This window comes from Cyrtonyx montezumae, unplaced genomic scaffold, assembly GCF_038088225.1.
Source record: "Cyrtonyx montezumae isolate F1298 unplaced genomic scaffold, pur_monq_1.0 scaffold_12, whole genome shotgun sequence".
NCBI lineage: Eukaryota > Metazoa > Chordata > Aves > Galliformes > Odontophoridae > Cyrtonyx > Cyrtonyx montezumae.
In genome coordinates this window covers 16,448,064-16,473,489 of record NW_027071848.1, presented here as the reverse complement: position 1 = coordinate 16,473,489, position 25,426 = coordinate 16,448,064, and the positions used below count along the sequence as shown (strand labels likewise).

Below are 25,426 nucleotides of genomic sequence, written 5' to 3'. Positions count from 1 at the left end.
GCCTTCTCTTCTGACTGTAACTCTTAGTTTACTGACATTGAATTTTATTTTGTTGCCCAAAAGGTCTTTTTGCCATTCTTTGTGGTTGTATTATATATGCTCCTCGAGGGAAGTGGTATCCCATCAAACTGTTGCCTTGCTAGTCACCTGTTTTCAAGAATATGAATATGTCAGTTGGCACAAGTTGTAGCACAGATGTCTGTCAGACTCTGCTGCTGATCTCCATTAAGGACACTGTCTTTTACGCCTGCTGTTGGTTTTTTATTACCTAATTGATTACTCAAATGTGCAAAGACTTTCATTCTTACTCGGTTATCTTAGTTGCTGCATCTCTGATAAAGCGGAAGCAAGCAGAATTTGGAAATCTGAATAAACAGAGGCTATCTGGTGGAGAAAGTGTGTCTTACTTGGGCAGAGAGACGCTCTAGGTTGCTTGTTTTACCATGCCTGGGCACACCAGTAGGGTCATGGGTGCCTCTATGGAGGCACTTGCAGTCCCTGGCATCCTGCCTCCTATGGAATTTGCCTGGAGCTGACCACCTAGTCTTGGCCCAGAAGCACTGTGTGATGTCAGGAAAGTTGCTTAATTGGTACGAATGTTCATTTTCCATAGCTATGGTATGGGAAATAAAACTTCCTATCTCACAAGCATATATAGAGTTCTAATTAGTCGGCAGTGTAGTACTTGCTGGAAAGCCTTGGATAGAAAGAAGCTGAAAAATGCAAACTATTACAAGTATTTCATCGAGTTGTACTTGAACATCAGTGCGACCTGTGCTCCAAAGTCACTTAAGTGTTTCTGAAATATCCCAAAGTAGTCATGCTGGTAATAGCTAACTCATTATTAAGCAGCCCGCGGTGTGCTCAGTGCTCAGATGTGTGTACCCATGGAGGCCTGGGTATGCCCCCAGAATTCCCAAAGGCCAAAAACATTGTTTTTAATGGAAAAGCTTGCTGGTAAGTTTTTTAAAAAGTGCCTGTTGTTTCTGATACTTAAAACCTGAAAGACCTTTGGGTTTCCTTTCTGATGACACTTAAATGGCTTTGGAAAATCTCAATACCTTTACTATTTTAATATGAATTCTGAAATTACTGGTTTCCCTATGCTGTGCCTGCCTGGCTTTACCCAGTGTCACCATCCACCTTTTCCTCTAGCTATGCAGAGGCTATTTTGAAACTGGTCCTGATGATATGCTGCTGACGTGATGTTAAAGTGTAACAGTAGAGGAGTGTTTCTTCTAGTGCTACACACAACATGCCATTGTAGGGTTTTTGCAACAAGGGGGAAATAAAACGGGTCAAAATAGGTCAAACCTCAATGTGAAGAGTGTCTGTGTTAAGTGGAAGATGAGAAATGAACTAGAAACCGTTACCACTGAAATGAGAAATAGTGATGTTTGTGTATTCAATAGGTCTGAGTTCGCAATGCGGCCGCGAATTGTGCTGCTGCCAGATCTTGTACTGCTGCTGTCAGTCACATTTTTTTTTCTCTCTTGAAAGGCTCATGGCGAATTTATTTTGGATAGTTTCTTAACAGGTGTTTCCTTGACATTACGAACGCCTTAAATGAGAGCTGGCTTTATGTCCGGAGCTCTCAGCTGAAATCACACGGCGGCCGACACAGGCGCTCGCGTGTTTACTCATCTGCGCCCGCGCTGACAGCAGATCCCCACCGATTCCCACAGTTGGCCGGGGCTGGACACTGAGCAGATGTTGGGGATTATGGGGAAGGCTTCGGAGGGCTTTAGGCCTGCGCGGTTGCGGAAGTAATTCATTGTGGAGATGCAGACAGGGCCCACCGGACCCACGCTCAGGACTTTGCTGGAATAGGTCTCAGTGGATTTCAATATCCAAATCAAAAACAAATGTTTTCCTGGTACCTTTTAATTAAAGGGAAAGCATAAATCAATATAATAAAGTTAATGCAGCGAGCGGTATCGCATTTCCACAGTGTTCTCCCTAACAGAGTAGCTGACAGTGTGGGTCTCTTAGAAGAGCCACGGCTCGCTGAGCTGAAGGGTCTCCATGGGGGTGGCTGCATGGCGGTGGGGCAGCTGCAGGGCTGGCCTAGCACCGGCACTCAGGAGAGCCTTGTCACCTCGTAGTGGGGCTGGTGGTTATTGTGGTTGTTTTGCAGATAATCTTAAGAATCCAGGGTTGTTTCCTGTGGGACTTGTCTTCATTTAACTCGTCTTTTGAACATTGCGTGCTCAGAAATAAGCTATCTGTGGAAAATCAGAGGTGGCACAAGACAGCCAGGACTGAGCAGTGGAGATGATTTGTTGCGGTGTCCCCAGCAGACATCATGTATTACACAACTTGCTCTTGAGGCTTCACAGGCATCTCTGTGGGCCAGGAAGGTAACTTTTGGCTGCAGTTCGTTTATTTATAGGTTCCGAGCAGATATCTACAGAAATTTATGTACATCATTACTATCTTCTATTGTGTTGTTGTTATTAAGATTTTGGTTAAGGATAAAAGGAATAAGAGAGAAACAGGATGCATCTCCAGGGTTTGGCAATTGTGTGGTGGGAACAATTGCAAATGTACTTTGTATGTGATAACGCAGGAAATGATGTGGTAGATGTAGGAAGAGGTCATATGTACTTAAGCAAGGAGGTAAATTGCTTTGAGAATGAAGATGAAGGGTTTGTGGGTAGTAGTACCCATCTGTGGTATGACTCCATTAATCCAAGTTGAACTGCAGTCATGCTGAAATAACCCAAGTCTTTAGGCCTTCCAGAGGGGCAGTGTGACAGTAATGAAGACTTGGAGCTAATTGCATTCGGAATGAGTTTTAAGAACAGCTATTGAGTATAGTATCTGAGCAAAAATAAAATCCCAGGTGAACAGGTAGTCACTGAGGTAATAAACTGCTCTGTCTGGAGAAACGTAATGTGGGGAAATTACTTATCTGATGCAATTCTACATTGCTATAACAGATAAGAAACAAAGATCTGTAAAACTAAATTTACAGGATGTAGTTTTTCAGAGCTATGCATGGAAGTGAAATGCTTTCAGCTGCTATTGGTTGCAGTAAGAATTCAGCCTGATTTATAAACCTAGATCCCAATTTGAAAAACTGGAAGAGGTCTGCTTTGGGCAGAGTTATTAGGGCTGTTCTTGTTGTATCATGATCAGACCTTTTATGGAAATCCTGAGCTATTGAGGAATCTCCAAGATTTAAGACACAGAACCAGGTAAACTTTTCTCATACCATATCAGGAAATAAGTTAAAAGCAAAATATCAAAAAACACAGCACTTTCCATTCATTGAAACTCTTGGCAAGCAGCAAACCCTGTGCAAAGCTACAGTACTTTCCAGCAGGCTGCCTGCATGCTCAGGTGCCTATGTGCTACCACCTAAGGTGCAGGATCCAATTTGAACTGATTTTGATAAAGTTTTTGGCACTGATGGAGCCAGGTCTTTGATATATATATGCTGTAGAACCTGAGTTTTAGCAACAGCTTCACTCAGAAGATGAAATCATTAACTGATCCAGACAAATGGATAGATGCCTGATTATACTTAGCTGAAATATTTAGTATTGAAGCTTAGTTAATGTGAGGGTTTTTTTGTTTTGTTTTGTTTTGGATTTGCCTTTTTGAGGTGTTCTACAAAAGCACAAAAGTATTTGGCAGTAAGTGGCAAAACAACAGAGGAAAAATAAATGCAGATTTCAAAGATGATTTTTAATATATACGTATAACAATCACGTTGAGATAGAAAAGAATAGTATTAGATGCAAAGAATAGTATTAGATGAAAAGCTTTTTTACAGTATACCACTTAAACATTTAAAGAATAAATTTAAAACCAGTGAGATGCACTGTATTTTTACATTTCCTCTGAGGTTAGGACACATGCTCAAGTTCATACTGTGAAATAGTATGTGAAATAACACCGAGTTTTGGGAACATAATCTTTTTGCTGCTGTTGATGGTCTTTTTACGCAGGGATGGTGCTTTGCTAATACTCGAGGATAGGGCATATCCTGGAACAAATGCATTTTGTGCAAGGGAGGCAGTGTTGGTGCAGTAGCACAGTCGGAAAATTTCAACACACAAAGCCAGGAAATTTGGAGGTTCTGCCTCTTTTTTTTTTTTTTTTTTTTTTTTGTAGGTGTAACTTGGCAGGTAGTACAAATATCTTATATCTTCACTGGCAAGCAACAGCTTCTGCTAAACGTAATTATTCCCTTGGAGCTTTAAATTCAAAGGTGGGTTCTGTAAAATTTAATTTTTTTCCCCTGCAGCTTTCATGATAAAGGAACAGTTATTAAATAAGGGCAGCTACCATACAAGAGTGGTTACTATTAAAACCTGCACAGGAAAAGTTACAGGCACCAAACAAGAGTGGTTATATGCTGAGCATGACTTCAAAAAGAAGAAACATAATGTAAGATATAAATTCATTTTTATATGCAGAGTAAAAGTTTGTGCTAAAGTGCATGAAACAGTGAACAAGACAAGCTGCTGCACTGTCAGGTCTATCAAACTTACTGGTTTGATTTACCTTAAGCTCTTTGTATTTGTGCCTGTGTTTAATTTGAGGGGGGAAGGAAAGAAAAACTGCAAGTACTCTAAAAAGTTCTGGCTTTCAAACTGGCAAGAACACTTGGATACAGATTTTATTTGGGCTCGGTGAATGTGGAGTAGGAGGACAGGCTACCACACGTAGAATCATAGAATAGATTGTTTTGGAAGGGACCTTAAAAGATCATGTAGTTCCAGCCCTGGCAGGTAGCCACTCGTGGGCTTGCTCTTCCACATCCTCAAGTGGAAGTTCACCTTAAACTGCAACAAAAAAAAGGTTATATTGTGCTGCACAGCTGTCTAATTTACAGCATCTAAGAAAAAAACCCCAATTGTTATATGATTTAGGATAATTTCAAACACAACTCAGGTGACAGAATGTAAATCATAGATGCCATCCACAGCATCATCTGAGCCAGAGATATCTTTCTTCAAGGTATGCACAGTGCATGAGAATTCCTACTCAGAAAGTTTTGATTTGTGCTGGGGGAGCTCAGACTAATACAGAATTAATTGTTGAAATACTTTTTTTTTTAAACCAGGAAGCGAAATTAATCCCCAGTGCCATTCATCTAAAGGTTTACTGAGGTATTTCATCCACTTTAAGGAGGAAGTTCCTCTATTAATGAGATCTGTGCTCCCTAGCAACATTTCAGGAAGCCACTGATGTCCATTTACATGGAACATGATTTTACTATGTGTTTTTAACCAATAGCCTTCTCCAGACACCTCTGAATAAACATTTATTTACATTATTTGTTGAGCTTCACATAACCAGTAATGAAAAAAGAAATTAATGGCTGCATGAAACTACATCAGAATTTATACTGCCAGTGAACTATAAAATTAAATTAAAACACCATCTGATTCATTTCCTTAATTTTCTACTGTTGGAGAAATAATGGAAAGTAACATGTGCAGGAGCCTCATTTAATTGGTAGTGTTGTATGCTAATTAAGTAGTGAGATACAGTAATATTTTCTTAGGCAAAGCTGCATATTTAGACTGTGTTTTAGTTGACACAAACCAGAGCTTATTAACACCCTTTGAGAAACAGTTGCCTAATGATATACTAATAGGTATTTCATATATTTTTGAAATAATAATTTCTGTTAATTACATTAAAAAGAACAAAAAGAAGTTGCTAACTTGTTGTATTCCTTCGTTATGGAAAGTTGGTTCCTAACAGAAAATGAAAGGGAGTAGAAGCTCTGAGGATTTCACTGTGCTCCTACAGTGTTATAACTCCATCTGGTTTCCCCAAAATAATGTGTGTGCAAAGGTTTCGGTACCATAGCATTGTATTGCCAGTTCCTGGAATTTTCTAATCATGAAAGAGTAGTTGTTCAAAAGAGTAATTAATCGTTATGTGATTATATTTTTCTGGGCTTTTGGGTGCTTTCGTCTGTTTTCGTATTTTCTTTTAACTGTCACAGCGAGCAACTTCTTTAATGAAAAACTTCTTTGCTGAGGATTTACCTAAAATGTCTTGGGCTTTACTAGGAACACCAAGTATATGTCATTGTGATAGTGCTGGCAGTTTTCTTTTTGTCCACAGTACTACTCCTGTCTTCCCTCTCTATATTTACATCCAGGCTTTAAATTAAAATTACCAATAGGCTTGATTGGTATGGTATGACAGCTAGCCAGTGGATAAGTTTCTTATTCTAGTCTTCCATATGGTTTGAAGTATGAGGTTTAATAAATCCAAGGGCAAAGTGTTGTACTTGAGTCAAGGCAATCCCAGACATGAGTACAGACTGGGAGAAGTACTCATTGAGAGTAGCCTCATGGGAAAGGATTGGGGGTCCACGTGAATGAAAAGCTGGACATGAGCCAGCAGTGTGTGCTCGCAGCCTGGAAGGCCAGCAGTATTCTGGGCTGCATCAAAAGAGGGATGGATGGCCAGCAGGGAAAGGGACGGGATTGTACCCATCTATTCTGTGCTTGTGAGGCCCCATCTGGAGCACTGTGTCCAAATCTGGGCCCCCCAGTCCAATGGGATGCAGAGCTGTTGAGAAGGATCCAGAGAGCTTTGAAGATGAACAAAGGTCTGGAACACTTATCCTGTGATGAAAAGCTGAAGGAGCTGGGCTTGTACAGCTTTGAGAAGAGAAGGCTCTGGGGAGACCTCCTGGTGGCCTTCCATACTTCCTGCTTACAAGCAGGAGGGGAACCAAATTTTTACACAGGCATATAGTGATAGGACAAGGGGGAATGGCTTTAAACTAAAAAGAGGAAGATTTAGGTTAGATGTTAGGAGGACATTTTTTACTCAGTGGTGAGGTACTGGTACAGGCTGCTCAAAGAGCTGTTGTGCCCCAACCCCGCAGGCACTCAAGGTCAGGTTCGATGGGACCCTGAGCAGCCTGAGCTGGTGGTTGGCAACCCTGCCTGTGGCATGGGGGTTGGAACTGGGTGATCTTTAAGGTCTCTTCCATCCCAAGCCATTCTGTGATTCTATGATTCTGTGACTGGCAAAAGTAAGAAAAAAAGAGTAAAATGTCTGAGAGGAATATCTAATTTTTCTGTGCTCCTTTTACCACTCTCGAGGGGAAATGGCTGTATGAGTGGAGACTGGAAGAGAGAAGAAATGGGTTTGAGACTGGACCAATGTGTCATTGTGTTAAACCCAGCCAGCCAGTGAGGTCATTGTTTTCATCTGAGTCATTTTAGAATGAAAACTCTTACATTATGGAAAACATTGCACATCTTTATTTCAGACATGGAAATATCCAGCCAACCTTTCAGGAGTAGAGCTCTGCTGATTTTATTTGAGGTACTCCTGTCCCAGTGGTGTAAGCAGGAGGGGAAATCAAATTCTTCTGCCTTGTTTTTTTACACTTTGCCACTAACCCAAAGTAAGTTATTCTCTAGGCACACTTCAAACCAAGATGCTTGTTGAGGAGGGAGCCGGTAAATCTGTTGATCACACCTGTCAGCCCTGAATCTAGTAAATCTGTCCAGCCCGGAGCAGTCTACAGTTATACTGAGGGGAAAGGTTCTTAAGCACCAACTCATGTTGAGGCTGTATTATGTTCCAACGTGCAGAGGGAAAATCCTTGAGGCTGCATTCTTGGCTATTGGTTGTATTTCATGCTTAGGCTCCGGTGGGCTCAGACTCTGTATAGGACAATTTAATTGAGGGACTTGGGCAATCTGCCCAGCTCTGCAATTGATTGTGTGACCATGAGCAAACCATGTCATCTCTCTGCATTTGAGTTTTAATGTATAGGGTCTTTAGGGTGGGTCTTACATTAGTAACACTTTATTTTGCTGTATAATATGGTAATTATAACAGTTTGTGCGTTTTGTATGATTTAACAGCATAGTGATTGTCACATAAGCTAAGAGGAATAGTAGGAGGTTTTGGCTAAATCTAACCATTGCTCTTTTATCATTGAAGTGAGAGAAAGCCATTGCTACTTTATGTCGTTAGAATAATTTATGAAAATGTCACTAGCTTACAGCTGTTTGTGTAGCATGTGCTTACAGTGTTAACCTGTGGCAAGTCCGATGTCTCCTTAAGATTAATTCAACCACTTGGTTGATAAGCATTTAAACATTTTTGCTCTTTCAAGATTAAACTTACAGGTCTTTTTTGAAGAAAAAAGGAAGAAAAAAAATAGCCTGTGCTGGCACTGAAACGTTCAGTCTTAAGAGGATCTAGAACATGCAGAGATTGCATGTTCTGTAGGGGAAAGCATGTTTGGGTGATGCTCTTCGAAGTGTATAAATTCATCTGTTGTTTGCAGGAGAGTTTCATTATCATTATCATGGTATGGGCACCCCTCACAGTCATCACGTGACCCTCTTTTCCCCATCTCCTCCTCTCCCACTTGCTGCCAAAGGCAGTGGTACACTATCTTCCATGTTTGACTAGTGAGGACCAAAGTAATCTACCTATGGTTGGCAAGGTGCCCAGTAAACAGCAGATTGGATTTGGATCCCAAGTGGAATGCTGGCATTTCCATGAATGTGAAACTGAAATTGAGCAGCTTATTGGATCCATATCCCCATGTCTCGTGGAGACAGTTATGAACAGGATCTAGGCACACTTCCAGTAATAATTTTTGTTGTGGTATAAATACAAAACCACCTGTTTTCATGGTGAAGCTATGCTTTTGCTGTCCATTTTTAATCAGAAATAGGATGTGTGGGCATCTGAGGAAATGAAGCAATAAAATATTTTATTATTTAGAATGTGAATTTATACTTTATCTCACTTTTCCTGAATGATCTGAGATGCTTGTGATCCTTGTTTGGGTTGCCTGAATTGTTCACTGGTCCCCAGTTTTCTCCTAACCATGCAGTGGTAAGAGTACAAAAATGATCAGAATGTGTCCCTGCACCTGAGTGCTTCCTGGCATTGTTATTCTCACTGGAAGGGATTGTTGAAATTGGTGGCACCACCTATTGGCAGGAGAGTAAATCTGTGAATAATGTTTATTTGCATACTAAGAAAGAATAATGAAGTAGATTTATTTGAAACGTCCCAGTTGATGCGCTTCTGTAGAGCTAGTCTTTGATCTAAAACCAAACAAACGAACAACAAACAAAATACCACTTAGACTGTGCTTTCTAAAAGAGTAGTGATGCAGAGCAGATCTTCTGAGTTGTTCATACTGGCCAATACCATCACTTTTTTGTTGTTATGTTTAAAAGATTTTTAAAAAGGTACCCACCCTTAAAAGTCAGCTTTGCAACTGGTTCAAGATATTAAGACCAAAATTATTTGCTTATTCTCTGAAATAACTGGTTGTAAAATGTTCCTGATTTTATTGTTCTCACTTTTCCATTAGAACAGATGTTACCCTTAGTCTGAAATGACCTATTTCACTGCAGCAGCTTCCCCAGGGCTTGGATGGCAGTCTACTGATGGCAGCAGTTTAAGCCGCAGTGTCTTCAGCAGGAGGACCTGCCTTAGCTTTGAGGGCTTTGTGGATGCCGTGTGATAAATGGCTGCTGGTAGTTGGCTTTGGGTGTGTTAGTCACTAGTGTTTATTCCAGAAGGCAGTCTAAAAATCACTTAGTTGCACAGCATGCAGCCTGCGTGGTGATAGAACGGGTCAAATTCTGAGCTTGTTTATAAAAGCAACTTCACTGCGGCCTTCTTAAAATACATACGTATAATAAATATATATACCCTTTTTACAAGGTGATGGTTCCTGTTTAGTAGCTCTGCTTTTCTCATATGAAGGGAATGCCTGATAGTTGAAGGCTGCTACTCCTTGGGGCTGGGCATGGAGGTGCTGTGTCTCCTTGAAGACACACTGCAGTCCAGGCTACACTGCCATCGTGAATAGCTGAACAACTGCAGTGGAGCATGGGAACAGCTGCAAAGTCTGGGGAAGGCTTTGAAGCGATATATGTGTGTTCTCACTATAGCTTCAGTTCATAACCCGGTTGGAAAACATCCTAAAAATGCTGTCTATGGATGTGCCCACATTAGGTGATTTCTAGGGATTCCTCTGCCGAGGAGCAGATGGTGTAACCGTGCTGGGACCAAGGCAGCATTCAGGTCCATGTGCAAAAACCACTTACTGTCATGCAGTGCAGCAGGCACATGTGGGAATACAAAAAGTACATTTAGAGCTGCAGCTGTGGAACAGGATAAACAGCATGAGAAAGGAAGGCTGAGAAACAAAGGACACTTCCAGAAAAAGAGGAAAACAAGTTCAAGTAAGCTGCATGATGGCAGACCCTAATTGGAGGAAGAGTGCATGGTTTGGGAAGACTCACAGCCCTGATTGGATCATCGCCTGTATGCACGGTTAAGGACTGTTTTGGGAAGTTATATTGTTGATATGTAAAGGTGGGTGGGAAAGTTACAAGAGAGAACTTGTGAAAGTATATAAGGGATGTTAAAACCTGTAATAAACGATTTGGATCGTTCACATCTGAGTCCATGCCCCAGACACTGCAGGCACACAACTGCACGCAGAAACTAGAAGCAAGTGGGCAGAAACAGTCCAGGTGAGCTCAGGGAAGGAGGAAAGCTTAGAGCGTGCTGTGTGAAAGAAGGCTTGCCAGCAGTAACATCAGTGTCTGAAGGGGTGAGATGAGATGAACAGTTTTATTGCTGTGGTGCAGTTTGCTAACACCGATGTAAAATGCATAGTTGCAGGTAAAAGGTATGTGACTTGAACTTCTTCAGTGCAGAGAGCTTAAGGTGCAAAATGTCCAAGCTCATAGCCACTGACTGAGTTGATAACATGAGAAAAAGTAGCATTTAAATTCCTGGTGAACACTTACTTGGATTGTTCTGTGCATTAGAAGTGCATCAAGTTTCTTTCAGCTGGGAAAGCAAAATGTGGAATGTAAAGTACTGGGAGCAAAAATGGCAGAAGATGCATGTATGATTAATATCCAAGTCCTTTTTTTGCCTCTATTAGCAGAAGCAATGGAAGGATGGTCAATGCAAATGCTGAAGTGATTGAACCTGCACCTGCATGGTCACAGCTGAAGAAAAGCAAAGCATGAGTATGAATCTCATCGTATTTTGCCACTCTCTTAGTATAGTTCAGCTCTACGACTAACAGTAAAGTTAAGATTTCCCTCTTACTCCTGCCCATCTTTCTCTTCAAGTAAGCATAGGTCAAAACTGATGGTGTGCTTCTGGAATTCTCGTGTGAAAGTAGGCATGAGGGATCGCAAATAACTGTGAGCTGACTCTCAGACTGGAATTTGTTTGCTTACAGTCCGTGTGGGTGGCAGCATCCATAAATGTTTTAACGCAGTCTGGTTCGCTCTTGGTCTCAGTACAGCATTTACCACTGACCTGTCAGTCCAGCTGCAGCACTGGAGACTGTACATTCAGAAGAGAAAAATGCTTTTGGAAGTCCTCAGTACTTAGTGATCTAAGGGCAAGCTGCTGCTGACTAAAAGTGGCTGAGCAGAGAGCTGGATGACTCTAAACAGGGAGTGACACTGGTAGGAGATGCTGGGTGCAAGTGGGGTTTTGAGCCCCACTGTACTGAGTGGTGGAAGTTCCTTCTATTGTGATCAACTGTCTTTGTCTGAACAAAGTGTGTAGCTACAGATTGTCTTCTCACAGTCTATTTCAAGGGCTAGAAGCTGTGCATTCAATTTCTTGTTCTATAGTTCAGCTTTGTGCTTGTCTATAACATTCCCTGACACTTCAACGCTGTGGGCTGCTCTTCCCTTGCGTGCTGCAAGTGAGGTACAAGCAAATCAGCCCAGCCTGCATGTCAGCAGGAGCCAGCTGCTTCACTTCAGCGTTCCTGAGTATATGCCTCCCTGCTTTTGGCTGCAATGCACACAGGCATCTGTAGGAACACATGCAGGTGCTGTATGTGGCATACAAGATACTGAGAAGCCAAGGTTCTGGGGATGGTACATAGTGTCATTCACAAGCAGCAAGAGAGCAAAGTGTGGCTAACTGCTGGAAGTGCTGTTGACACTTTCAGCCCTTGTTTTACTTGTACACTGCACACAGTTCATTACAATAGAGAAATACCCTTTACTGGTGTAGCAGAGCTTAAACGATTCTCAAGAGATTTGTGTATGTATGTTCACACACATGCAGGAGGTGGTGAGGTTGTTTCCAGTCTCCTGTGTAGCAAACCAGGTTTTGCCATTAATTTATCTGTAAAAAGTTCTAGAGAGACCTCTAAATAAGTGACATGAAATAACAAGTCCATAAATAGTGCTATGTTTCAGCTTTGTTCCACAGCTCTATCTGTATGCTGGTACCTGCAGAGTTTCTGGATATCTTCTTTTTCAAATCCTACCAACTTTTCTCTTCAAGCATTTCAACAATGAAAGAAATGCAAATATAACTTCAGAGCTCTTTGTTTGTAAAAAGCCATTTACAAGGACAGGAGTGAATCTTTCCCACCCTGGGTTTCAGACAGCAGTAATTTGGACAGGAAGTGCTGTATTTAAGTGCAATATGACTGAAACATTCTAGTGAGACATCTTTTTGTTTGTTTGTTTGCTTTTGTGACAGTTTGATGCTGCTCAGAGATCTGTAGCAGTAGGGTAGAAAGAGTACGCAGAGAGTAGAAAAACTCATTAAAATTGAAAACTTGGCATGTATGGTGCACTTCTTCACGAGTGAAAAAGTCTGCTTGGATCAAAAAATTAATATCAGTGGAGGATTTGGTCTAAACACAAAATTTTTGAAAAAATCTAGGAAATGTGGGATCGTGAGGAAGGATCCTAGTGAGAAATGCTGCTGCTCCTCAATTATAGGCCTGATTTCCATTAAGAGTTGCTGAGGCTTCTCCCTCTCCTCTTACCCCCACAGATCAACATCATCCTAGTCACAGTTGCTGTTCGTTGTCATCCCTCTAATTTTCCTTGAGAACAACCACTTAACATGCGATGGTGTGAAAATGCTCATCATTTATTTGTTTGTTTTCTTCCTAGGCTGGAATGGTGCTGAGATGTGGCTACTTCTGGTTTGGGTTATTTCTCGTGCCCACTGCGTGCCTTGTTAAAGATGTGGCATGGACAGCGTAAGTTGTGAACCTGTCTTCTCAGAGTTCTGGGAATTATTCTGCATGTTGTCAGTTCATCCTGTACCAATCTGAGGGAAATTACTCAGCCTTCACCGAGTAATGAAGATATCTTTCTTTATTATTTACATTGCCCACCCTCTAGGTAAACGAACTGAATTCAGACCTCAGAGATCTCCCTTCCTAAAAGGGAGCCAATATTTTGTTTAGTTTGACTGAGGTTAGGAAGAACATAAAAATGTGGTACTCCTGTCCTTACCCTGTAAGTTTGCAGTTGTTTGTCAGCTGATTTTTAGGTTCACTCAGCAGTGGGTCTTCAAAGATTTAGCTGAGAGGGGAGCGGTACTCACAGAACTCTGTATTTGGTTTTAGTGACTCTTTCCTTGCCCAGAGAGAGGGAACGAGCCCTGTGAAACACAGCTCTGTGTAATCTCCAGATCCTCTCAAAACTCTGTAGTTTTTAAACATTTATCTTTAGCCTTATTAAAGATAATCTTATTGGATTCTGAACAACTAGAGGTAATATAGTAGTCACATTCTTATTGCAGCAAAAGAGCAACAAAGAAAGGATTGCTCTTGCTCCTGAAGGTGGTGCTGGTCTTTGTAACCTTATACAAGGATCCAACCCTTTCTAACTCAGGCAAAAATGGAGATTCAGGTGGCCACAGAGAGGGAGTACAGGCTAGAATGTTGCTTTGTCATGAAGGCCCAAAGTGAAAGCTTCATGATATGTAACACGTAGCTCCAGCAATGACCTGTTGATCAGTCAAGGAAAGTTTTTTTTTTAGGGGAGAAATGCAAAAAAAAAAAAACCAACACCGCCACTGACAAAAAAAAAAAAACCCCACAAAAAAAACCAGAATGTTTGCCAAACATGGGTATATTTCAAGTTACAGCGTATGGGGTAAGTCGGGTAATATGCATACGTCTGAAAATCTCATTTTTTTTCTTCCCTTGGGGCTGATGGCACAGTTAAATTAAACTAATTTTGCTTGGCAAATCTGCCAATCAGTAGATATTTATTGTATGTTTTCCCATTTTCTTCGTCAGCTTAATTTTCATGAGCTACACAGCTAAAATTAAACCTAAGTATCATAATGTAAAATTTATGTTAAGGCCAAACTATGATTTAATGGTCTTGCACACTGGAGGGTTTTTTGTTACATTCATTAAACTTCTCCAATTGAAAATAATTTAAGAACTCAAAAACTGAGGCCAAAATGAGGCCAAATTTGGATACTTAAGTTAGCTGTGTCAATGAGCTGGTTTTTAATACTCTGAAAAAATCACAGAACTCATTTAGTGTAACAGGCCCTGCTCCTGTGTCAGGCATTATTTAAAATTACATGCTCAGAAGTCAATGGGACTGCTCCTGTGATTCAGGCCAAATAGGAGCTGAACTGTTTGCATCATCAGCAATCAAATAGATACTTAGGCGTCCCAGAACTGCTTCAGTTTTTCAAATGTTTTCACAATAGTTCAGTGTCCTGAAGTTGTCCTCTGTTCTTATCAGTTCTTGGCAAAAATGGCTAAAGAATCGTAAAGCAGACCAGGCTGAAGCAGGCTCATCCTCAGCTATTACTCGTGTAAAACAGTTGACTCAGCCTGTTCTTCAGTATTTCTTAGAGAATCTCAGCAACATAATCCTTTCAGTGGTTCAGAGCAAGAATGTACAGAGATTGTGAAGCTTTCAAGACAAACGTTTGTGATTGATATGCTGGATGTTTTCCCAGCAGATCTTAAACAGGAGGCTGCTATCAACATTAAGGAAAAAAACTGTATTCTGAGCAGGACTTCTCTTTTAACCTATCATTGAAAAATTAACACTATTAACATTTTAACTAGGATAAATGAAATGACACAGCTATCAGCACTGCCATATGGAAGGAGTAAAGGTCTGTTTCCTTTCCAAGAGGCTTGCCATTCAAAACTTGAGCCCAAGGCCTCTGGAAATCAGACAGCACATTTCCACAGCAGCAGTTACAGCACACTGCTGTCCATAATTCAGCAGAATCAGGTTTGGGCCATAAAATTCCAGCAGTTCTGACTTCTCATTGTCATGGAATTTGTCCCTTTCCATTCCTTTCGGATGTGGAGCATATGTACACAGAAAGAGGATCCATGTGACCCAAAAGGTACATGCCTAATTTCAGTACAGAATACTTCCATAAAAACAAATAGAGTTTTTGTTTGGAAGTATGCTAAAAAGGATAACCAAATGTGTTAAGAGCCATGCAAATATTTGTTTCTAAACTGCTGTGCTGCATCCAGTGTCAAAATGTTTAATGCTGGCAAGCATGAGCTAGTTTTACATGTTCCCTTTGTCGTACATGCTACAGTTGTCCACACACTTCTTATCTCCCATGTTCTCTGTGGCTCCAGGTTTTTTATTTAAATATTCTTTTGTGTATGTATATATATATTTATAAGTATATACATATGTATATATAAAGTGAATCAAGAAGTGGAAGACTCACTTTAGAAAAAGAAGAAAGCTTGTTATTAATACTTGGCTGCAATACCACATTGTTAACTTTGGTCCACTACCTTGTGTTCAGTGGCTTTGCTTGGATTAAGCTTTCGCCTTATAAAAATCCCACTTGTGCTACCACTGAAAAGAACAGAGTTTTATAAGGTGAGTCCTTCCTTACAGTTGGCATGTCACTTGAACACATATCACTGATGCTGGGAAGTCTTGAAATGTCAGACCCGCAAAGCTATGTGAGAATCAAAAACGCAGAATTTATTCCAGCAAAATTGAGAAGAGGGCAAGAGTTTGTTTTTAAAAAGGGTGTGTCAACACTTAGTGTTATAGTGAGAAGTTTACTGCGGCTTCCAATCCTTACCAAAGTCCTGATATATCTTTTTTTTTATTTATGTGGAGGGGGACTGGGGGAAGAAGCATGTTGTACTTGCCAGCCCTTGTAGGATAAATAAGTGAGAAGATGCAGGAGCTCTTCCCATCCTTGCATGCACTTGCAGTCTCTGGAGCATGGGACGCCTAATACAGTGTTGATAATGAAGAGCCATAGTAGAGGTGTCATTGTGCTTGTGAAAGACTTGTGAATATAACCATGCTCCTCCCTGGCAAGTTCTGGCCTCCAGGAGCCCCCTAAATATCCTCCCAGGGCTGTGATGTGAAGGTATGCACTTCCCTGACTTGGTAGGGGAATAACCCACTGAGATGAGAAGATGACCCTTTAGCTATTCTTATGGTCCCTGATCTTAATATCCCTATGTGTGAGAGAAGTTGAGTCTGCCTTTATATAATTCAACAATTGCAGATGAACAGGAGCAGCAAATAGAAGAGCTCATAATTTATTGAGGGCTGATCACATATCTAAGGCCACTTGTAAAGCACAAGGTAAAAGCTAAGACTTCTACCTATGTTTTTGTATATCAGAAGTTAACAATATGCTATCATGAAAAAAACATGAAGTGTTCAGTCCTGTTGCCTGCAGTCCATGGAATATTTGCAATTGACTTTGATGGGAGCAAGCCCAGACTCTGAGGCAATCGTAATACCGTATTTTAGTATTTGTTCTTGGAGAAACGTGTGGTTAGGTCAGCTCAGGCCCTTTTATAAATACTTCATTGCTCATTCTTCCATGGATGTTCTTTCTCCAAGTGAAGAAGTCACTCAGTGCATAAGAATTACCTGAAGGGTTTGTGTTGCTTCATGGGTACTCAACCATGGCAGAACTAATGTGTTCTGCTATTTCATTTTACTTCTAAAGTACTTCAGAACACCTGACTTTGGAGCAACGGGTTTTTTTCCATATTGTGCAATACCTGCCTTTGCTGTCCTCTGCTCACTGGACTTTGTTGCTCAGTTTCCATTTTGAATTTGCTGTTCACTCCAAGGGAAAAGAAAAACATCCTTCATCTCCTGTGCTGTCTGGCAAGAAAACCCTGAGAGAGAGACTGAATAACTTGCAAATTTCTGTGTTTTCATCTGTGGGGAGAGCAGGTTTTAAAGATGCTCCGTTTTAAGTTTACATTAGTACATAAAAGATGAGTTCAGGGTTGATGCTTTAATGTATTTACCCAAAGTAAAGAGTGTGGTAGTTACGTCAACTGTAAAGATTATAAGAATTAATAACTCAAAGCTTTCTCATCTAAGAAGACCACTAGTTTCCCATCCTTAAAGAGTTTAACCATTAGCCTAACAAGTTATAGTAACTTGAATGCAATTAGTATCTGTGCAGCTATAGCTTATCTAATGTTTTTGAAATGCTGAGTTTTAAATATGCTTTCTATTCTGTTTTCTCCTATCACAATATGCTGATGTTCCCTTGCAAATCATACTCCCCTTGGTGCTTTTTATCAGGTACTTTCCTAAGTACATCCTTGATATCTCCAGATTTTACTGTGTCTTTTATTTTCCTGTTCTGTTTTCTTTGCTTTGCTCTTAAATTCAGATATGTTTTGAAAAGTTTTCATTTTAGTTTCCCATTCTGAGACATTTGGGGCCTAATTCAGCACCACAAAGACCAAAGTACTTGGATATAACTTAGTATCAAGCCACTCACATCTACAAAAGACTCAGCAAAGACTTTTTGGTTTTCTTTTCTTATTCCCCATGGAAGGAGTGATAGGAATCATGCTTTTTAAAAATAAATGCATCTCCATTATAGTTTAATTACATATACACCAGTTACTTTTCTGCTAGAAGGAGGAATACGTATGTATCATTGGTTAAGGATTATAGAATCTGCATGTATGGTTTTTATAAAACTTAAAAAGAAATTTCTGCCACCTCTGGAATGGAAGAGTATAATTTTAATGCCATACAGTGAAGGAAGTGATGTGTTACCCTACTTGTCTCCATCTTGTTTTCAGGTTTATCGTGCAGTCGCGTGCAAATCAATGTTGTCTCATGGGACACTTGTCCTCCTCTAAGTGACACAAAAAAGGAAGCTGATCAAAAACTGTCCATTGCAGAAAGATCCCCGCATTTCGTATTATTACTTTGTGAATGTTGAGAGAGGGGACTGGGTTCTCCTTGTGCCAGTTTAATTTTTAATATTACTAGAGTTGTAGGTGAAATGGAAAAAAGAGCCTCAGTATTTACAGGGGGGCACTACTTTCCAAATTCTGGTTACGTGTGTGGTGCGTGCATGGCTCATTGAATCCCCAAGCTGAGAAAATAGGACAGAGCCAGTCTTGTTACTGTCATCTTGAAAGCACAGAGAAAGAAGTGCTTTTCCAAGTCATGTGAGACTGATAAATGAAAATAAAGGGGCTTGAATGGCAATTATTATCTGAGACTCTCCCCAGGTTTTCAGAGCAGTGTGATGCATAGCTTAAAAGACCGAGTGGAATCATGTTTTACTGCCATGAATATTCAATGAATCTCTGTTCTTTTGTCTGAAAGCTCTGGTCTTGAGCAGTCCCACAGCAGCAGTGTCAGGTCTCCACAGTCCAATAGCTGTGCTAGCTGGTTACATCTTGAGTGTTGTGTTGAAGCAGACAAGCTCTGCCGAATTTCTCATTTCTTATGTAATATTTCCCAGGCACTGTGAATCTGGGCTGACGGTTCATGTACATTCACTGCCTTATTTCCCAAATCATGTGAAGGAATTGCCCTGGCTTCTCATATAGGAAGTAAAATAGGGCTTTTTAACAACAAAATGTTCATATGGCTCTCCTTGTGTCTTTCTTGTTCTTGTGGTACAGGGCCAAGCATACCTACCATAAATCTTTGCTGGAACAAGTTCAGGAGTTGGAGATGAAGACAAGAGAGCTGGGAAAAGCCATGCTTCGTGACAGCAATGGGAAGAGGTGGGACAATTCCATGCTGATGTTGAAAAAATGAATTACTCTTATTGTCCTCTTTGTATTTCTCATTCATTGTTCAAATCTGATTGCAGTCAGTTAAGGTGTCTTCTGTCCTATAAAGTTTTTGCTGTTGTTCCTTTCTGTATGTGCTCATTGCCTGCACCAAAATCAGCCCTTCTGGTTTTGTTTCTCCTGTGTTATTGCTAGTGAGGCTGTATTTGACAACTGCAGCTCAGTCTCCTGGAAACAAGTAGTGCTATTACCTGGCTATTAGGCCAGACTGTTTTGAAAGGTCTTTGTTGCACATACTTTCCTTGCCATCAAAAAAGCCAGTCTGATAAGCTTGTCCAAGGAGGAAGCTGTCTGTGACTCCAGATATAAGGAGAGTTAGACTGTAGCTAAAGGGTGAACTGGCTAATCCAGTGTTTCCCTACAGCATCATTCATTCTCACCTCAAGGTGGTGGGGTGTATTTAATGTTTTTTGCTGTTTTCCACTGCAGTTTTGCAGGCCCCTGTGTTCAGGGTTCTCAGTTTCTCGTCATGCCTCTCCCTTCTATCCACACCATATGGACTTGAACATATTGCTATTATTGAATCCTTCATTGTAAGGGGAGAGTATGTGTTGGTATGTGTTGTGTGGGAACCTTTGTCTATTCTGAAAGAAGCTCAAGAAAATCACAGTGGGCTTTTGCATCCAACAGTTTCATTTGCCATCGCAGAATGCGGTTGTGCATCAGCTAGTCGGAAAAGCTCCCTGAGTTCAAAAAGGTTTTAGAACTAGCTCTTCTGTTCCCTAAACAATATGGCACCACATGACTTGCTAAGAAACGACGTGATCATTAAACTGGATTTTAGCAAACCTTATAAACTAGCAAACTGAGTGGAATGGAGCTTTTAAAAGATTTTGTTCTTATGGGGCAGGGTCATCCTTTGAGCCTTTGATGTGTATTCTAAGGTAAACTAATTGCCATATTGTAGCTGCTGCTAAGATGAGTGGGTAGTAGATTTTTCAACTGAACGTGTGAGTTAATAAGCACTGTTTTTAGGGAATATTATCAGGGAGTGAGTTTACCAAGATTATAGTAAACTGAAAAGCTTTAAAAAAATGCTTTGTGAACTACAGTGTGTTTGTAAGATGGCCTTAGTGACCAGAGTTTGCTTCTCAGAGGCCAAGACAAAGTAAACAGTGCTGCTGATTAAAATCACTTCAAAATGCTTGGTATGCTCAGTTTTTATTGAGCCATTTTTCTGCTGTGACTTTTGGATTCTACACAACTCTGCACATAAATTGTGCTCGCTTGCAAAAGTCGTCAAACTGCACATGAAATTGTTTAAGAATTAAAACCAAACCTTGCAGCACTGATCAACAAAGACAGTGCTCTTTGCCATGATTAAAAACAACGAAAATGTCTGAAATCAAGCATCTAATTCAACATAGGTGTTTCTAGTTGACTGAGTAGTCACTTTGGAGTCACTTGGAGCCAGAGTGCTTGGTACAAAAATCAGGTCAACCTCCAACCAAAACACATGAAAGGTGTGACTTTGGGTTGTGGATTACTGCTAGTAGACCAATTAGACTCCAAGCAAGTGGGATCCAGTCGTGCTGAGGACTGGCTGGTCCCAGACATGGCTGTTCTGGTAGTAGGAACCCCATGGCTGCCACTGTGATTCCTATCAGTGTCTGCAGCAAAGCTGCATTTGTGTCAGTGAGATGTTTGTGTTTTTCTGCCAGTGTTAAGTGCCACTTATTGACAGCCACAGAAGAAAGTGGATCTGCTTTTTTCAGATGGAATCTGTGGGTTGCAAGGCATGTTGACATAGCATTAATAGTGAGAAAAGTTGATAGCATTTAATCTGTTTATATTGTGTGTGTCTCCTAGAAATTGATGGGTTTCTTCTCTGTTTACACACAGCATTGACTTTTTGTAAATTTAATGACCATGTTGTAATTCACTCATATAATCTATGTTTTCATAGCCTTTTATTTTATTGCATTCTCATTGCAAACTCTCTCATCTGCATTCCTCCTCCTCTGTATAGCTTCACTTCATTCTCAAAACGCTTGCATGGAGATGATGTAAGGAATCCCTCCTGGCCTTCTCTCCCCTTCTCCCTCCCCCCCTTCTTTCCATGCATTTGTTTGTTCTCCTTCCTAATTGCTCCCAGATTTTCTGGGTGGTCCATCTGTGAACTAGATAATGGTGGAGTGCCTCTGCCTGCTAGGAGCTGGTGTGCTGTGCTTGTGATGTGGCCTCCAGAGTGCTCTTCAGAGTTGTTCTGCCTTTTATCCCTTTTGTTTGTCTCCTGGCTCTTTCACACCTGCTTGAAATCATGAGCTTTTCCAAAGGGAAGGGTGAGGGTGGGAAAGAGGCAGAGGGACCTTACTGCAGTTACAACCTCTCTGGTTCATATTCTTTATTTTCTCTTAAGTGTCCTTGAAGCCAGTGGAAACGAGTAGTGACAAGGTGCATGCACTGCCCTCCCCTGCTGCCCACAGCCCCATTGCTTTTAGGATATTTCTGGCAATGTGACTCTGTGCTGGAAGGGGACGTAACCGGAGTACCTTCATTTCTAACACGAAGAGGAGAGCTGTGTTAGAAGTGCACAGGTCCACCAGTCACCTCTGCATGCTGGTGTCAGCTCTTGGTTGGAAGCATTCCTGAAAACACAGCCATTAGGTGTTGGTTTGTTCAGGCAGCTGTGAAAGATAAGCTTGCTGTCATCGGGGTCTGGTTTCCTGTCTTACATAGCAGACGCTATTTTCGTTCAGTGTTTTTTTTTTTTTTTTTCAAACAAACAAAAAAAATCACACCCAATTACAGATAGGGGAGATTTAGGGAGCTAATTGCTTTTATCATTGCCTAGACTATAGGGGAAAAATGAAGTGAAGATGTGGATGTTTTAGGATTATTCTGCTAAACAAAAAGCAATTCACAAACCCCAGAAGGCAGTGAGACCATCTAGACATGCACAGCAGGGTGCCAGCAGCTTGCAGCAGCTCACTTGAATTTCTGTAAAGCATGTGCAGGGTAGCACCTGGCTCCTCACTGCAGTTTGGGTAGGAGCACTGGGAGATCTCATATGCCTCTTGATACCTAAACATGCACATCCTGCCTTAGATCTTCAGCCTGGCAGCTATTCTTGCTAGAGACATTTTTCCAGGTTAATAAAAAGGGACTTCTAGCGCCAGTTAGATTTTCTAAATCTTAGCTTCTTTGAGCAATTTCTGAAGCTGAATTTGCTTTTATTGGGCTAAAAAAAAAATGCAGGCACATATTTTGGCTTTACCAATGGTAAGTGAGGAAAGAAATGGTAGGTGAGGGATGGTTGATGATGGCTGATCTGTGTAGGGAAGAGCACTGGCATACTGAGTGCTACAGCCAGGTCCCAAATACCTTACAAAAAGCATTAGGAGGAAGCTTGAAGGTGATACTGAGTATGTTGTTGTGAGCCATAAAGGGTTGTATCCTCGTTTTTTCTTTATATCACATCTGGACATCTAAAACTTCACTTTTATTTCCTCATGGAAGCTGGAATGATTACAAAATCAGATGATTCCAAGAGTTAGGGGATTTAATCAGGGGAAAATGCTTCATCCCTGGAGGTGTTCGTGGCCATACTGGATGGGGCCCTGGGCAACCTGATCCGGTGGTTGGCAGTTTTGCTCATGGCAGGGGGGTGGAACTCGGATGATCTTTAAGGTCCTTTCTGACCTAAACCATTCTCTGAATCTGTGGAAATCCCTTGAAAACTAATGACCAGAAATAGCTGGAGAAGCAGAGGGAGGAGTGTGCAGTAAGGAGTTAGCAAGGGACTCCGTGCTGTGTTCACATTCCTGCTTGTGGAAGATGAGTGCCTGCTCTGGTCCCCCCCAGCCTGGCACCCAGTGGCACTGGGCTGGCATCCAGCCCGGCTGCAAGGTGAGCAAGCCTGGGTGCAGGAGTGAGGAAGGCTCCCTGGCACTCTCATGTAACAAAGGGCAGGATTTAACACTAAATTTATGTGAATTTGGAGAGGTGAGAGGGGCAGCTCATGTGCCAAAGTAAACAGGGACATGTGGAGACACCTGCCCAGCAGAGCTAATCATGTTAACATGTGAGATTTACACAAAGAAAAACAATTTTTCTGTAGATTTGTACTCAAAAGTGGCATTGAGTTCAGCTGCAGGGATTTTTTTTGTATCTTGAGGTAAGTTTGCAGCTAAACCTTGCCTCGTAAAGGGCCAGATCTTTAAGTCTTCGTTCACTTTTCACTCCATGTAACCTCTCATTGAAGTCAGCAGGAGTTCAGGTGGAGTAAAGCCTGATTAGTGACCAAAGCAAACTTTATTTTGGAAACCCACGTCACTTCAGCACTCCAGTGGCCAACAAACAAAGCTGTACAGCACACTCCTTGTGACAGTAGGTTTTCTGCTGCAGTTTCCCTACTTGAAGCTCCCTCTGAAGGTGGCTCTTTGGTTGTTTTTCTGTTCTGTTTTGTAATTGTTTGGTGTCTGGGATGGCAGCAGTATTTGATAGTGAAGGATAGTGCAGCGTTCACTGTTGAATTGCTTTACATGGAGCAGAAGGGCCTGTGCTGTGTTGTGGATAACAGCCTGCACCATGGAAATACTGGGAAGAATTCCTTCAAATCATTTGGAAAACTGGGAGGCAGTGTCTTTTATTTAGCAGAGAAAATGAAGTGACAGCTGAAGACGAGACCCAGCTTTGTGGTTTACACAGCATTTTTTGGTGTGCATTTTATCTCTGTCTGCCTCCAGATGTGTGCTGATGAACGTTGGCCACCTCTTCTTTTCATCTCCAGTTTGCAGAACAAACATTCATTTTCCATGCACGGGAAACTGCAGTGCTCCCCAGCCTCCTGCTGTCTGTCTTCAGCAAGGAGACTCTGTGGAGGAAGTTCTCTTTCACTCCTGTGCTTTTCACCAAAGCTGCCTGTTGCTTTAGTGAAACATGCATGACTGGTTCTCACCTCAAGAGCAAGCTGTCTGGTGACCTTGACATGGGCGATACAGGGTTGGGTGAGCACAGAGGCCTATCTTGTTTCCATAGCTGTATGGGGAAGTGGGCATTCAGGTGACACAGGCACTCATGGAGGGCTCCTTGTGTCCCTGAGGAGGAGAATGAGAGGTGGGAAGCCTGATGAGACCTGTGGCTGTGCACGTCCTGAGGGCAGCAAGCCTCCTGCCTTGCAGGGCAGGAGCAAGATTGTTAAAACAGACTTAATTTTCCACTTGTAACAAACCCTGAATGAGCTCGAGCATCTGATCTCCTTGTTCCTAAAGAAGAGGTGAGCATTTTCATTAATGTCACAAGGAGCAAGGCTTGGGCTCATTATGTGTCAGAGCACTTTGTTTCTTTTTTGATGCATTCCAAATTACAGCCACTTGAATAGAGAGATTGTGCCAGTAAGGCCTCTTCCCATCAGCAGGTACAACAAATCTTATTTAAAACAAACTCAGTCTTGTGTTTTCAACTGGTTAAACAGTATTAGGTGTTTGGAGCCAAATTCTGGTTCCAGAGATGCCTTGACTTGGGTGCACTGACGTGGGGTACTCAGGTCTACAAGCTGAGTCCAACTCACGCAGTTGAGTGTAAAATAAGGCTGAAGAGAGGAGAGGTGTATTTTGGTTTTGAAGTTTCCGAGGCTTTTTATCAATTTTTCCAGATGTTCTTCACACCATTTCTGGGAAGGAAAGGCGAGATTTCCCCACCAGCATACACAACAAAGTGACTGGCATATTTATGATTTTTTCCTTGCAGCTTTACTAGTAAAAAGATATTAGACTCCTTTTACTAGCAAAATGCACATAAAATGATATCAGTGCTTTTTCTGTTAAATTATTTGATTCCATATGGTAAATGTTCATGTATGGTAGGTGGAAAATGCTTAATTTTGTTTTATTTTATGCTTGTCCCTCCGTCTCTCTCCCCTGACCCATGTCAGTAAAGAATTGCCACATTATTTCCTTGTGTTAATACACACTGTTAATTTCCAGCATTTGTAACCCCTACACATAAGGCACTTGCAAATTACCAGGATTAGTTCTCTTCTGAACGTGGGAGTGCAGCAGGGCAGAGGGAGGGAGCAGGAGAAGGAGAAATGTCAGAAGCTGGCGGAGGGATGAAGGCAGAGCTGCCATGTTCCTTCTGGCTCAGGCAGCCCGTGTGCCCAGCTGCTCGCATACACCACTTGGAGCTGATGTGACCATTATCCAGTGCAGGTAATTATTTTACATCCTGGTTGTGCCTGTCACAGGACTTCGAGGGAGATCCAGTGCCACAAGTAAAGTTAAAACCTGGTGACCTGGAGAAGGATTTAGAGGTGTGGTCACATCTGCTATTAGAGTCAGAGTTGATGGAGGTACAGTATCAGTACAAAGGCCAAAACGAAGCTGTAAATTAAAAGGGGAGATTAGGGGACAAAAGGAACATAACAAGACGAGGGCTACAACTGATTAAGGGGGGCAGTCTCTCCGATGTCTAATCTGTAGTTACTGTTGGGCACCGGGAATCTCCACGGGGGATGGAAGAAGAAATCTTCCCTCCAGGCTGCACAGCAGGAGAACTGCTCCGTAACAACTATTCCAATGTAATGGCTTCAGCAGTCTCGCCCAGCTCCTCCTG

At 41.5% G+C, this 25,426-nt stretch overlaps 1 protein-coding gene across 1 annotated transcript in view; it reads left to right on the top strand.

The window, feature by feature from the left end:
- ATP8A2 (ATPase phospholipid transporting 8A2) overlaps positions 1–25,426 on the top strand; it is a 275,818-nt gene that overhangs the window by 228,866 nt on the left and 21,526 nt on the right. The window contains exons 33-34 of the mRNA XM_065730191.1: positions 12,930–13,018; positions 18,698–18,802. Of these exons, the coding sequence (XP_065586263.1) occupies positions 12,930–13,018; positions 18,698–18,802 (194 nt within the window). The remainder of the gene's footprint in view (positions 1–12,929; positions 13,019–18,697; positions 18,803–25,426) is intronic.